At 46.4% G+C, this 14,291-nt stretch overlaps 1 protein-coding gene across 3 annotated transcripts in view; it reads right to left on the reverse strand.

Moving 5' to 3' along the window:
- ANO4 (anoctamin 4) overlaps positions 1-14,291 on the reverse strand; it is a 221,227-nt gene that overhangs the window by 15,064 nt on the left and 191,872 nt on the right. For 2 of the 3 annotated variants that reach the window (XM_084639851.1, XM_084639850.1), the window contains exons 22-23: positions 13,690-13,842; positions 11,224-11,371 (exon numbers count right to left, since the gene is read on the reverse strand). In XM_084639851.1, coding sequence (XP_084495977.1) covers positions 11,224-11,371; positions 13,690-13,842 — 301 coding nt within the window. The remainder of the gene's footprint in view (positions 1-11,223; positions 11,372-13,689; positions 13,843-14,291) is intronic. The other variant, XM_084639852.1, reaches the window with a different exon arrangement.

Below are 14,291 nucleotides of genomic sequence, written 5' to 3' on the forward strand. Positions count from 1 at the left end.
TGTCATTGAACCGCAACAACTGGCGCCCAAATGTGGGGCCCTCAGCACTCACCTCACCCAGCAAGGGTTTCAGACGCGTCACTCATCCGCTTCGCGGATCCCGGTGAGTATTTTTCATTGTGGTAAGTATGGGAAGCTCCCTCTCTGCTTTGCAAGTGCAACACCGCAGTGAGCTACAGTATTTGCTGCGTAAGGCTCAGCATGATTGCCCCACTCGAGAACTCACTCTCCTGCTACAGGAGGTGAGTGCCCAATGCCCGTGGTACTCTGAAGCCGGAACCCTTAAGCTAGCGGACTGGGAGCGGTTGGGCCAGACATTGCACAAAGAGCCTCGGGCGCCCGTGCAGGCTTTACATGCCTGGCACCTCTGCCGCGATGCGATACAGCGTGTCGCCTCAGACAGGCCCTCCCTTGCGGGGCTGATGTTCTCACCACTCCCGTCCGCTCCTGCAGCCATCCCTCCCACTGCTTCGCCCCCAGTGCCTCTATTACCACCGCCTCCCTTGCCTTCCCCACCGGAGCCGGTGTGTGATTACCATCCCCCCATGGGGCCCCATGCTCCGGGGCCCCCCGGGGGGTCGTCCGCATCTGCTCAGGGGCTTTCGCTGGTGCAACAAATGGTTCACGCAGCGAAGACTTGCTCAGATATTACAGCAGAGGAGCTGGCTGATCTGGTCTCAGTTTGTCCGGTGACCTGGCAGGATGATGGCCAGGGCAACCAGATTGCAAACTGGGTCAGTTTGCCTTACTCGGTGATCAGAGACGTAAAGAAAGCGATTCGCGAGTTCGGCCTGACTAGCACGTATGTACGGGGTCTCATTGAAGGGCTAGGTACTGGGTACACCCTGGTCCCGGAAGACTGGAAAGCGCTGTTGCGCATGATGCTGACGCCCAGTCAGTATGTTATTTGGCTTAGTGAGTATCGGCAGATGGCGGAACGCCAAGCCCAGGTATATAGAGAGCAAGGTGTCACTTATGAGCACTTGGCAGGGGAGGGCCAGTTTGCTACCGTTCAGATGCAGTCTCAACTCCCTCAGGCTGTTTTCCCCATTATTTTCACCTGCGCCCAGCATGCTTTCTGGAAGGTCCCGGATTCAGGCAAGCCTACCAAAAGCTTTGCCAGTATCCGTCAGGGTGCATCAGAGTCCTTTATGGATTTTACCAACAGATTGCAGGAGGCTATCCTCCGACAGGTGGATAACCCTGTGGCAGCTCAGGAGATCCTGTTAAAAATGGTGGTTGAAAATGCGAACGAGGATTGCCGCCGTGCTCTCCAGGCGGCACAAGCCGCTGGCATTCTAGAGCTGTCGGACATGCTGCGGGCGTGCCAAAACATCGGCACACAAACACATAAAGCTGGGGTTCTGGCTGCCGCCCTGCGGAAAAGCGAGAAGGAGGGGAAGCGTTGTTACCACTGTGGTAAGGAGGGTCACTTTCAGCAGGAGTGCCGCTCATCGACGGTGCCCGCCCGCCCCTCAAAGAAGTGCCCAAAGTGTCGGAAGGGCTATCACTAGGCTAATCAGTGTCGTAGCGGGTCGGGAAACCGCACGACGGGTCTCCCCTGAACCCAGGGCCAAACAGGGGTGTTTCCCACTCAGACAACTGTTCCTCTGCCTTAAAATCCATAGACTCCATGAGGGCGGCGACTGCCGGAAGTGCAGGGCTTGATTTGATTATGCAGGAGGACGCTGATTTTCAGTTGCCAGGGGAGGTTTGCGCCATACCTACCCAGGTGACGGGACCTCTCCCGGCCGGATTTGTAGATCTGGTTCTCCCTCGCTCACACGCTGGGAAACAGGGTTTTTTGTCATCCCAGGGGTCATTGACGCCGATTACACCGGCGTTATTAAGGTTCAGGTGTGGACCCATCTTCTGCAGTTGCTCCCGCGTGGACGGTCAATTGTGCAATTGATTTTAGTCCCCTATCAGGTGCCAGCTGCAGAGGATCGAGCCCAGGGCGGGAACAGCTTTGGATCGACGCTGTCTCAGTTGCCGTCTCACAACACGTCCTCTCCACTTGTTGCTCTAACAATGTCACTCTGCCCCTTGAAACCTCAGTTAACACTTCTCTTAAATAATGTTCCTTTTACAGGGCTGGTGGACACTGGAGCTGACGTTACGGTGATTTGTGATCCGGAGTGGTCGGTCAGTTGGCCAACAGTTCCTTCTAAAGCGTTGTGGGGGATCGGGGGTAGCAGACCCAAAGTTTGTCTTGGGTCACGGTCTCTAAACCAGGAGGCCGTGCCCTTGCTACAATCCGCCCTTTTGTGCTCCCTGTCCACCTCAATATTTGGGGCCGTGACTTACTTGCAAAGCTGGACACCACCCTCGATATTAATATATAATGGCCCAAAATCCTCCCTCACCCACCTTGCCATCCGCATTACCATTGGTATGGCAATCCTTAGAGCCCGTATGGATTGACCAGTGGCCCCTCCCCCTAGAAAAGCTGAAAGCGCTTCATTCATTTGTACAACAACATTTGCACGGACAGCGCTTGGAGAGCTCCACTAGTCCTTGGAATTAGCTGCTGTTATTTTGGCCTTTCAACTTTTTGCTGATTGTCCCTTTAATTTGATCGTGGACACGCATTATGTTTATTAGGTAATTGATCATTCACCCCTTGCCCACATTACCCCTCAGGTCGATGCGGACCTTCTTCGCCTGTTTTGTCCTTACAGTATCTCCTCACCACTCGTAATTTCCCTTATTTTGTTGCTCATATTTGCAGTCATACCCCTCTGCCTGGGCTACTCACTGAAGGCAACGCGCGCGCTGATCGCGCGTTACATGGTCAGGTAAATTCCCTTTTTTCTGACCCCACTGAAAGCCATTCCTTTTTTCATCAGTCTGCCTCTGTCTTGGCCCGACAGTTTCACATTCCTGCTCATCATGCACGTTCTATTGTTCGTTTCTGCCCCCACTGTGCCGCTGCTGCCCCTACCTTTTCTTATGCCGTTAACCCCAGAGGTACCACAGCGAATCAGCTGTGGCAAATGGATGTCACTCACATGCCACAATTCCGCCCCTATTCGTTTTTCCATGTTTTACTGATACCTATTCGGGATTTCTCTGGGCGACCCCACAGCGGGGTGAAGCCACTCCCAAAGTTATTCACCATTTGCTAGCCTGTTTTGCTGTGATGGGTCGCCCGAGCCAGAAAAAAATGGATAATGCCCCAGCCTATTGCTCCACAGCCCTCTCCACCTTTTGTCCGTCTCAAACACGGGATCCCTTATAATTCCACAGGCCAAGCTATTGTTGAACGTGCAAATTGCATGCGAAAAATCTTGCTTGACAAACAATTAAAACAAGGAGAGCTGCATCTCTGAACCTTAGGAGACATTCAGCAACAAATGCATATCCTTTTGTTTACTTTAAATAATTTAATGCTGAACGCAGATCAGCAGACCCCCACGGATCGGCATTTTCATAAGTCTGAGGTACTGGAAAGACCGCGTGTCTGTTACCGTCAGCTGCCCGATCCGCAATGGTTGGGCCCAGTACCTTTAATTACTTGGGGTCGGGGATATGCTGCTGTGTCTCTCCCTGCAGGACCGTTGTGGGTTCCGGCCCGGTGTGTGCGACCGGCACTGAAACAGCATGGCGTGGCACCAGGGGCTATCGAACCCCATACCGGAGTTTCAGCTGACCTTGGAGAAGAATGCGGTGCCTCCCGGGTCGACAACGGCGGGACGGAAATGGAGGAGGCGTAGCGTCCCAAGCCAGCCCGTGATACGGGGAGCAGTAAAAGCATTGGTCGCCGCAGCTCAACGAAGACTGGCAGCAAACCAACAGCCAGAGACTCCTGAGACTTTGTTTGTGGCAATTCTCGCCCAAATTACTGCTAATTCGGTATTGATTGTATGCCTTTTGTGCCTGCTATTTCTTGTATGGGTTGGCTCGGGAGTGCTTTCTCCATTACGGGCCTGAATGACATATAACCTATGGGAAAGATTGGCTTCAATAGCAATTGTTACTCCCTTTTGTTTATCTGATTTTGTAGCAGCTGAAGAATTGTTAGGTATGTGCCTTATTCCAGTATGTCATCACCCTGAGGAAATTGGGAATGAGATGATGCTCGCTGCTTACGCGAACCTCTCTTCCCAGTACTCTAGCATGGCTAATTGGGGCCCGGCCAATTACACTTTACCTTCTTAAGCTTATTTTTTGCTGTTGCTGTGTGCAATGTATTTCCTTTTTGTTAAGGCTTTGTCGAGACCCGCCCTGGCAGGCTCCACGAGTTATGACCTCGTCTGTCCGGGAGTTAATTGGCTTGCAAAAGCAAATTTATGGCTACCATGAGATGGCAGAGCACAAATAAACAAAAAAGGAGGGGATGTAGGATTCATACAAGGTTCATGAGCTTGGCAACATTCAGGGCACACCCGGAGTGTTGTGTAGGAGCTGTGCACACACAGCTCCTCTCAAGGGCATGAACCTTGGAATCTCGCCCAGATGACATGAACCGTGGGAAGCCTCCCAGGACTGGGCTCAAGGCCCGAGAGCAAGGAATGCGGTAGATAGAAATTGGTAAATAAGAATGTTAAACAAAGCCAGTGTATTCCTTTTATCTGTTGGAGAATGCAATGCGTGGGGGGAGAGAAAAGAATAGAGGAGAGGGTGGAAAGCTGACAGGCAGAAATCCGTTGGCAGACCAGCTTGCTTGCTTGCTTAAAGCTCTGTGCTGTCTTGTCATTGAACCGCAATATTCTCCACTGGTAACTGTTACAGGAAGTGTTAAAAGTATGCGCAGAGCAACAAAAGCATTTGGAAAGAGGGTGGTCATTTTATTTGTGCACATATATTCCAGAACAGCCTTTGGAGTTGATCCTGCTGAAATGTACCTTGAAAGGGCTTTAAGTTCATCACCTAAATCCCTCGCATCAATATCGCGCATGTCATCATGTGTCAACATGGGTGGCAGGTTTGTAGAAATTTTGGTGGTGCCCAGAACCTCCCGCCCCAACTCTGCCCCCCCACCTGCCTAAGGCTCTGAGGTGCAAAAGGGGTGAGAGGTTGGGCTCTGGGAGGGAGTTTGGGTGGGGGAGGGGGTCTAGGGTGTAGGCTCTGGGAGGAGTTTAGGTGCTGGGTGCAGGATGGGGCAGGGGGTGGGGGTGCAGGAGGGAGAGAGGGGTGCAGGCTTTGGGACAGAGTTTGGGTGCAGGCTCTGGGAGGAAGTTTAGTGATGGGAGGGGATGAAAGCTCTGGGAGGGAGTTGGAGTGGGAAGGTGTGCGGGGATGAGAGGTTTGGGGTGTGGCTGGGGGCTCAGGGCTAGGGCAGAGGGTTGGGGTGCTGGGGGATGAGGGCTCTGGCTGCGGCCAGGGCAGAGGGTTGGGGTGAGGGCTCTAGCTAGGAGTGTGGACTCTGGGGTGGGGCAGGGCTGGGGATGAGGAGGTTGGGGTGCAGGCAGGCTGCCCCGGGGCTGGGGCCAGAGAGGACTCTCCCCAGCCCTTTCCCTGGCGGCAGCAGTGAGCTCTGGGTGAGGGCCCCCCCCCACCCTGGCAGCACACTCACCCCACACCACTGTCACTGCACGTGCTCCTAGGGCCCATCTCAGGTCCAGGAAGCCCCCTCGCCTCCCCTGTGGTGGGTTCTGGGGGAGGGGGGCTGCCATCACATGTGCCCCTCCTCCCCTGCTGCCCCTCATTATAGCCTCAATGGGGGTGAGGGATGGGGCTGCCCCTTGCCCAGGAGAGGTGACTGCAGGCCGGGGAGAGGCCCTGTGCTGGTGGAGGGTGCTGCTGGAAAAGGGAAGGGTCCAAGGCAGAAGGGAAGGGTCAGGGTCAGCCTGCCCTGCCACCATGGAGTGGGGGGCACTAGGACCCTGCAGCGGCAGTTGATGCCAGGAGCCAGCAGAGCGGAGTCAGGAGTCAGCGTGGAGCTGCAGGGGAGAGGCAGGGATGAGGCAGGGATGGTCCAGTCTGGGGGTGGCATGTGGGGGCAGGAAGTCGGGGCCAGAGGACACTTGGGAGAGGTGCGTGGGGTGGCAGGCGGGGCTGGGGGAGAGACCTGGTCCCAAACATTGGTAGAGCCGGGCCCCTGGGCCCTAAATATTGCTAGAATCCGGGCACCATGGGCCCAGACAACTTGCCGCCCCTGTTTGTGCCCTGCATTGCTGGTTAGGTCTTCTTCAGGTATAGGGAGGAGTTTTGGAATATCATACAACATCCCAAATATACTATTCTGTTCCTTTAGCTGCATGAAACGTTCTTTAGCTGACTGTATTGCACAATCTAGCACCTGGTTAAAGAATTCAACTTTGAATTGTTGTTTGGGGTCTCTTATGGGATTATCCTGTGCCTCGTAATCAAAATGTCTTCTTCTTTGGTGACTCTTGTATTCTTGAATGGGTGGGAAAATAGCTTCAGTGTGAAGTTCCTCTGACAACTTCTGTGCACTCTTCAGACTGTTTTGAAATCCCTCATCTGGCCGGTAAGACTGTAGGTATGACTTTGCTTTCTCCAGTTGTTCCATTGCTCCAGATATATCAGGGTCAACACCATGGAGCCTCTTGCTTACAACATTTATTTCAAACATAAGTCATGCCACATCACTAAGCCACACAGAAATTTGAAGTTATGTATGTTTCTGGTGATTCCATTTCCCTCTGCCACTGTTCTCCCACAAACAGTTCCTGTCCTAGCATTATCCTCCATAATGGCAACTATGGCATCATCTGTCTTCCCAATTTGGTGTTTGATAGGCTTTATCGCCTCCACTCGACTTTCCCATCACGTGCCACTCAGTGGTTTCAGCATCAGAGAGGATGTTCCCAGATGTTGCTTCAAAACTTGCCATCAATAAGTTGATGCCAAGAGAAAAATACATAGATGCTTTGAATTACATTAAAAAATTCAGCAGCCTCACTAGAAGCTGATGCTGCATCACTGACTACCAAGTTCAATGAATGAGAACTGCATGGGACAAAAAAAGCTCGAGGGTTTAACTCTCGGATCTGTGTCTGCACTCCTCTGTTCTTTCCTCTCATGTTGGCACCATTATCATAGCTCTGACCTCTCATGTCAGCTACCACAATTCCCGTATCTTCCAGTTTTTTAAGAAGCACATTTGTCATACCAGCTCCTGTAGTATCATCAATGTCAATAAATTCTAGAAAATGCTCTCTGACAGTCACCATTGCAGGGACATTTTCACTAGGTTCTGTTGTTGTTGATACAAAACGTACCATTAAAGTCATTTGTTCCATATGGCTGATGTCAGGTGTGCAATCCAGAATAACAGAGTAATAACTTGCTGACTTCAGATCTGCCACATTCTTCTGTTTGACTTTTGTTGCCAGTAACTGTATGATCTCATTTTGAATTGTTTCCAAGATAGTGGTGTGTGTACGCTTCCTGGGTGGTGACTCTTCTTAGATGCTCCTGGAGTACAGCATCAAACTTAGCCATCAGCTCCACAATTTGAAGGAAGTTTCCATTGTTTGGCACATACAGCTGGTCTGAAGTGCCAGGCAGTGCTAGGTTTTGGGTAGCAAGCATTCTCACAATGGCAATGAGCCTTTTCAGAACATTTTGCCGGTAAAGAGACTCTGATGCAATCTTCTCTTGATGCTGATCATCTATGGTGGCCTTTAACCTTAGTCTCCTCTCAAGCTCTTTCCACCTATGGAATGTTCTCTGGTGATTTGCTGCCTTCTCATGGCATGCCAGATTTCTAGCCAGATTTTTCCAGTCCTTTGTTCCTGTGGAACTCAATGTGGCTGGAACATTAGACTGGAAGAGTTTGCAACAAAAACAGTATGCAGCATTTTGGGTTTTTGAGTAGACAAGCCATGGCCTCTCCACTTTGTCACCATTGGGGATTTCACGCCAGTAATATGTTGGATGGAAACTTCTATTTTCATTGTCTTTGGGGAACATGAAGTTTTTCACTTGCTGTGGTCCATGCAGTACGAGGAAGTCCCTCAGGCTACTGCTCAAGTGGGTCCACAGTCCTGGATCATCTAGACTTAAGGAACTAAACTCAGCAGCAGCTGTTTCTTGTGCCTCCACCACACTCTTCTCTGATCTATACTTTTCTTCAGGAATGTGCATGGTTACATCCATTTGAGATGGAGATATGGATGCTGCGGTAGCTGCCAGGTCACCTGCACTCCAGCTAACTGGAATATTAGGCATTGCCTCACTACTCATGTCCTTACTGGGGCCGGAAGGCTGACCGAGAGCATTTGTGTCTATGTATCTCAGGAGAGCTCCTTCCTGCTTAGATAGAAAAGCTTCCTTTGCTTTCTTTCTTTTTCTGAATGCTGCCCCAGAGGGGCGTTTTCTTCTTTCACTCATGACTGCTGTGCTGTGCCAGCTATAGGGGCTCTCAACACTCAATTGCATGGGACAAATAAGCAGGCTGGTAGCAGGACCTGAGTGAGGGAAGATATCAGCATCTTAAGGGCCTAACTGGCTCCTGCTACTTCAGCCGACTGCCTGTTCTCCTCAAGTGGGTTCAGGGAAGCAGCAGGAAACAGGAAGCTCCCTGAGAAGCTGGTGTTAATCAGTCCAGGCTCCTGGGGGTGTGAGAGAGGTACATAAGAGGCTCCTCCTCCTCCTCTCTCTCCCTGCAGCTCCTGTTGCTTTCTGTTATTCCCTCTCACCTTTTCTCCTGCCTGCCTGATATGTCTCTTGTGCCCTCCTTCCTCCAGCACAGTGCCCCACCATCTCTGTGCATCTAGAGCAGAGAGAATACATATGCACCAGCAGCAGACACAATTTTCTACACTCTGGGTCCTAGTGGCACCCCCCCCCCCAAAAAAAAAACCAGTCTGGCACCTGAGGCAGCCGCCTCAGTTCGCCTCATGGTAAGGCCAGCCCTGCTGGATCAGCATGTTAGTTGAATGTTTCTTCAGAAGTGATCATCAATGAAATAGTGAACAATATTGAGATTTTTTTTATCCCCCTCTATACTACAAAATGGCTAACGTTTTTCAGGAAAACTATTCAGGTTGTACTGATGTGTTAGCCAGTGCTGACCTGTGAGGATTAATCTGTTTTAAACAGTAGATGAAAGCCATTCTCAAGCCTAAATGACTTAATTCAGTAAACCGAACACAATCCAAGGTTGACAGTGACTACAAACCGATAGTGGCCATCCGATAGCAAGTTGGTAGCCTGTCTGAAGTGAGTCTGGTGGCCTTCTAGCCAGGCTACCCAGGCTTGAGATTCTTTTTAAACTGGTTTTCAACCACTGTTTTATGTTGTATCGATGTTGGCAGGCTGCAGCCAGCACCCTGGTGTAACCTGAACTGTTTTACAAGATTGCTTCCTGAAAACCATTTTAGGATGTAGCCAATTTCCTAGTTTAGGCTGTGCCTTAGATCACCATTATTAGGGTTTAGAATTATCAAACAAGTCAGTTCACATCTCTCCAAGTAATTGTTTGTCAACAGACTAAGGTGGAATTGCATGGATTCTCGTTTGTAAGGTTTTTTCCCAACCAGTAAAACTGGTTGTTTATTTTTAAAATGTAAGCTTAAATTCTGTGGGAAATTGTGTGTCCACCAGATTAGTACCTGAATGGTGTTCCAGCTGGCTATGGCTCAAGACCTACAGTTAAAGCAGCTATAGAGCTGAAATTAATTACAATATTTTCTTTCGCATCCTGCGTGATTTTTCTGATGCCTTTCCTCCCAAAACTGTTAAAATATCCTATGCTACATGGTCCAGACTCTTGAACTTTGGGAACTATCTATTCCTGTAGAATTTAAGAATAGTTTTCTACTATCTTGATGGCAATGTACTACATCTGCAATGTTGACATAGAAAGGCATTAGCCAAGTTGGTCTCTTCTGAGGAATTAGATTTGGTCTCTTATGTTATTTAATGTATTGCTGGAAAACTGTGTGAATGGTTTTAAAATACAACAGTTTAAGATCTGTTTCCTTAAGCCAGGCCAATGTCTCTAAACAGAACTAATTTGAAAGCAAGTGCACTATATTGTCTTCCTTATCAAATGTGATTTCAAAATGCATTTTCTGGGACTGTGGTAAGAAAGAAATTAATAAAGCAGAAAAAAAAGCTGACACCACTTACATGCCCTACGCGTAAACACAATGGCAGCAAGGAGAGGCACATGCCCACCAATGATCAGCATCAAACCTAACACTTTACCAACTGAAAGATTTTCTACAACTCTTTATGGAAACAGAACAATTTTTCCAGCATATACGAAAATGCCAAATCCTTGACAGGATAATGAGTTAAGTAGCATTGCCAATCATGAACTGTCTCCATTGGTGTGACTAAACTGCACTGACATCCAAAATATGGCTAAAAGCAACAACAAAAAGAATCCCCTTCGCTCTTTCTGGGAGGGAAAATAAAGCTATGAAGTGAAAAATTTATATCTGATAGCAGAATGCAAGCTAACTATTGCTACGTATTGCTTAGCTTGCTTAGCTTATTGCTTTTAATGTAGTGCAGCACTTATTGCCAGAGTGGCGAGGAGCTTATTTGCAAATTTTGAACATTTGGAGTTCAGTTGGGTTGGATGAAACCAACGATTTCATTCAGGGTTTCTCCCCTATACCCCAGCACACTAGATTTAAGATGCCATTCAATTTAAATTATACCCAGTTGCAGGCTAATAGTGCACACACTATTGTAATTTAGTGTTTCTCAACACTGGAATGAAAATGCAGAAGAACAGCATGGACTCAATTCAGGACTGCCTCTCAAAAGCCCTAATATAAGAGCTCTGTCTTTTTTAAAGGAGTACAGAAGTTATTTTGCTCAGTAATTATATCTTGGCTGATGAAGCTGGAGTTGCCTCTTCTGATTAGACTCTGCACTTTTCTTGGATTAATACTTGTAAAATCCTACATCAGCAGAAAGAGGTTTAGTGAATAAGCTACAAATGACAGCCCAGCTCCTCAACTGGTGAAAATCAGTATAGCTCCTTTGACTACACATTTACAAGGTACACCAGCTGGTGATCTGGGCCAATATATTGATCATGATAATAGCATGTTATTGTAGCCACTGAACCTTCTATAACTGATCCAGAACTTTTTCCCTGAGTTAAGATCATAAATCCCAGCTACTCACAGACTGTATTACTGATACTCAAAAGTATTAATTACTATGGCAGTGCAATCTGGAGAACATTCTTGTTAGTGGAATCTGTAAATATGGAGACAGTAATGCTATTTATGTTTCAAGGAAATAGAGATTTTCATGCACATTAACATTTTCTTAAAGAAAGCCTACTTTTGTCCAGCTTCTCCTTGGCCTGCACAAGGTCCATATTTGTAAGCATAAACAAGTCGAGGGATGAAATCTGAAGTCACAGCTACAACAAATGCATTTGTGATAACAGAGAGAATTCCAATGCCTTCCAGAATTCCATACCAAATTCCTATCCAATATAGAAAATGTTGCATTAGTTTCAGGGAAGACAATTATTAAAGTAGTTTAAATATTGCATGCAACGTGCCTGGGAATTCTTGGCTTTTCCTATCTCAGTCATTTTGCATGTTCCTTTCTGAGCCATGCAAGCATCAACATGTGTATTTATTTAAATGTTAGGAGACATGTGGGCCTAGCACTAGATAATGTCACAGCTGGATTTTTTCCTGAGGAAGCAATGGTGCTTGCAATGATATACAGGCTGACAGTATGAACCCATCATTACATAGTACTAGAGTGAGGTCTTCCAATTGGTGAGCAGGCAAAATGCCATCCCAGCAAATGAGCATGAATATAGCTAGCCAAGCCACCATTTATGTTCATCATGCATGAATGGGGAGGGCATGAATCTTAGCCAAGAAGATTGATATAGCGGTTCTTCCTGAGGTTCCATGCCTATGATGGAAGAGAGGTGTCATTGCTTATCCAGCTCTAAAATACTTTTAAAAAGTAGCAAGCATCAAAGCACTCCTGCACTGTGAGTGCCTTTTATCTTCCATAATGATCGTAGTTTCATTAAGAGGGCGTGCACACAGTGAAAGTCATTAGGAGAACTTTCATGGAACTTAATAAGACAAGACTGAAGGTTTCTTTTTTAACGTTTGATCCATGACATTGCAAAAAAAAAGTGTTTCTTCTTTGGGCATGATTCTTTGTTAAACTACAGTCATTAATAAGTTAGGTGTATGAAAGTTGAACAAATCCGTGAAGCTGGCACAAGAAAGTGGTGGAAATACTTCGTTCAGCCCTATGGTTGCTGTTGAGCTGACGGACGGGAATCAAAGAAGAGAAGTGTATGATGTGAAGAACTGACCTATGTTTAACACCTATGATTGTTTTGGTTAGGGATGATGGGGAAATATTTATGATTAATAAAAACCATGGACCAAACCATTACTAGAGGAACACACCAGTACAATATTCCCCAAAAGATAATGAGACAATCTAAGAATTCTTGGACAGTAAAATACACTGAAATCTGTAGAAGACCATTCTTCTTAGGCGACCTGATTTAAGAAAGCATCTGAAACTTCTTTAAATGCTAGGAGTACAATTTTGCTTATCCATTATTAGAAAACCACCCCCACCAAGCAACTGGTGAGTGACATTCCTTTCCTGTCACTTAGGACAGGTTCACAATCTTTCACATTGAAGATGGAGCACTCAAAGAGGCCATACCTTTACCCATGCTTAGTTACATCTTACTCTGCTAGCAGTCCCACTGAAGCCAACTGTTCACAGAGGCCCTGATTCAGCAAAGCACTTGAGCACATGCTGAAATACTTTGCTGAACTGGGATTGGAGTAAGGTGCTATTCACTGTGAATAAGGGGGTCAGAATCTGGTCGTAAATGGATGTTTCCTAAATCTCTATTCTTCAAATTACATTTTAAAATCATAAACATGATTGAATTGTAAGAATGTGAAAAGATTATTTTTTATTATTTTATTATTATTTTTTATTATTACCAGCCAGCTAGAGACTAGCCACTCTGAGGAGATTTAGCCAGTAGGTGGAGTCCCCTATCCTTTAGTCAGTCCTGGAAAGTTTGCAATATTCTCAAAAAGAACAGGAGTACTTGTGGCACCTTTGTATATATCTATCTTCTTACTATATGTTCCATTCTATACATCTGATGAAGTGGGCTATAGCCCACAAAAACTTATGCTCAAATAAATTTGTTAGTCTCTAAGGTGCCACAAGTACTCCTGTTCTTTTTGTGGATACAGACTAACACGACTGCTACTCTGAAATCTGGCAATATTCTCAGCACTTCAAAGACCTTTGTAGACATGAGGGTAGTTTTCTCAACCAGGCAAAGGGAAACCTACTTTTGTCTGGGTGAGTAGAAACTGTGCAAAGCTTCTCGGAGATGGAAATTACTTCAATTTGCATCATTTGTTAAATTTCTCTAACTCGTTATTATATTCAAAGTGAACAGCTGCATGCTACTAAGAAAGTGCATCCACCAAAGGAAAACCCAGCAGAGATCACTGAACACTTAGTTTAAAAATCTGGACTGATAAGTCATCCACCAAGTCATTAAAAACCTATTTTCCAATTTGGATTAGTAGGTGATAAAAACAAACCTGCGTTGAATGTTTACACCTTTTTTTTAGGAGCCAAAATTGTGCATTATTTTGTATAATGAGAAAGAGGATGCGAGTCAAAGCTAAAGCTATTAATGATTTGTAACTTTAATTTAAAGTCATTGGGTTCATCAGATGATCAATACTTTGTCTTTAAAGAGACACATAAACAGCTCACCTATATCTTTGGCTCTTGAGGCTAATGGCCGCCTCCACTGTGTGACAAATTTGTATGCATCAAGCCGGATTTCAATAATATTGTTAAGTAAGGCCAGAAGTGGTGCCAGTGGAAAAGCTGCCACAAAGATGGTTGTGAATCCAAACTGAAGAACTGGGAAAGGAAATAAAAGGTTAGTGTTTTCAATACTGTATTTACTTTCAAGATCTTATGCAAAATGCCAGGCTACTAAGATGCCATGTAGCTAGTAAACTTGCTCATTATGAAGTACCATATTATCACTCTGTGGTGCTAGTGGTATCAATACGGCAATTCTTTTTCCAAAAGATCAACACTAGGGTGAGAGAACAAATGGTTGAATTTCCTGAGAGCTTAGAGAACTATATCTGTGCTCCTTGCTACAGAGAGACAAAAGCTGATGAACTATATGTTTTGAGAGCTGTTTTGTGATCTGTTTAACTGATGTTAATTTTTTTTTTTAATTTCAGCACCTCCAAAAATTAGGCCACTTCTATTTAGGTATCTACATTTTGAAAACATTGATGCAACAGAGTGTAGGGAGTTAACAGGTGAACCTGCATTCCGACACTCACAAGTTCCAC

This window comes from Lepidochelys olivacea (genome assembly GCF_965140295.1).
Source record: "Lepidochelys olivacea isolate rLepOli2 genome assembly, chromosome: 1".
NCBI lineage: Eukaryota > Metazoa > Chordata > Testudines > Cheloniidae > Lepidochelys > Lepidochelys olivacea.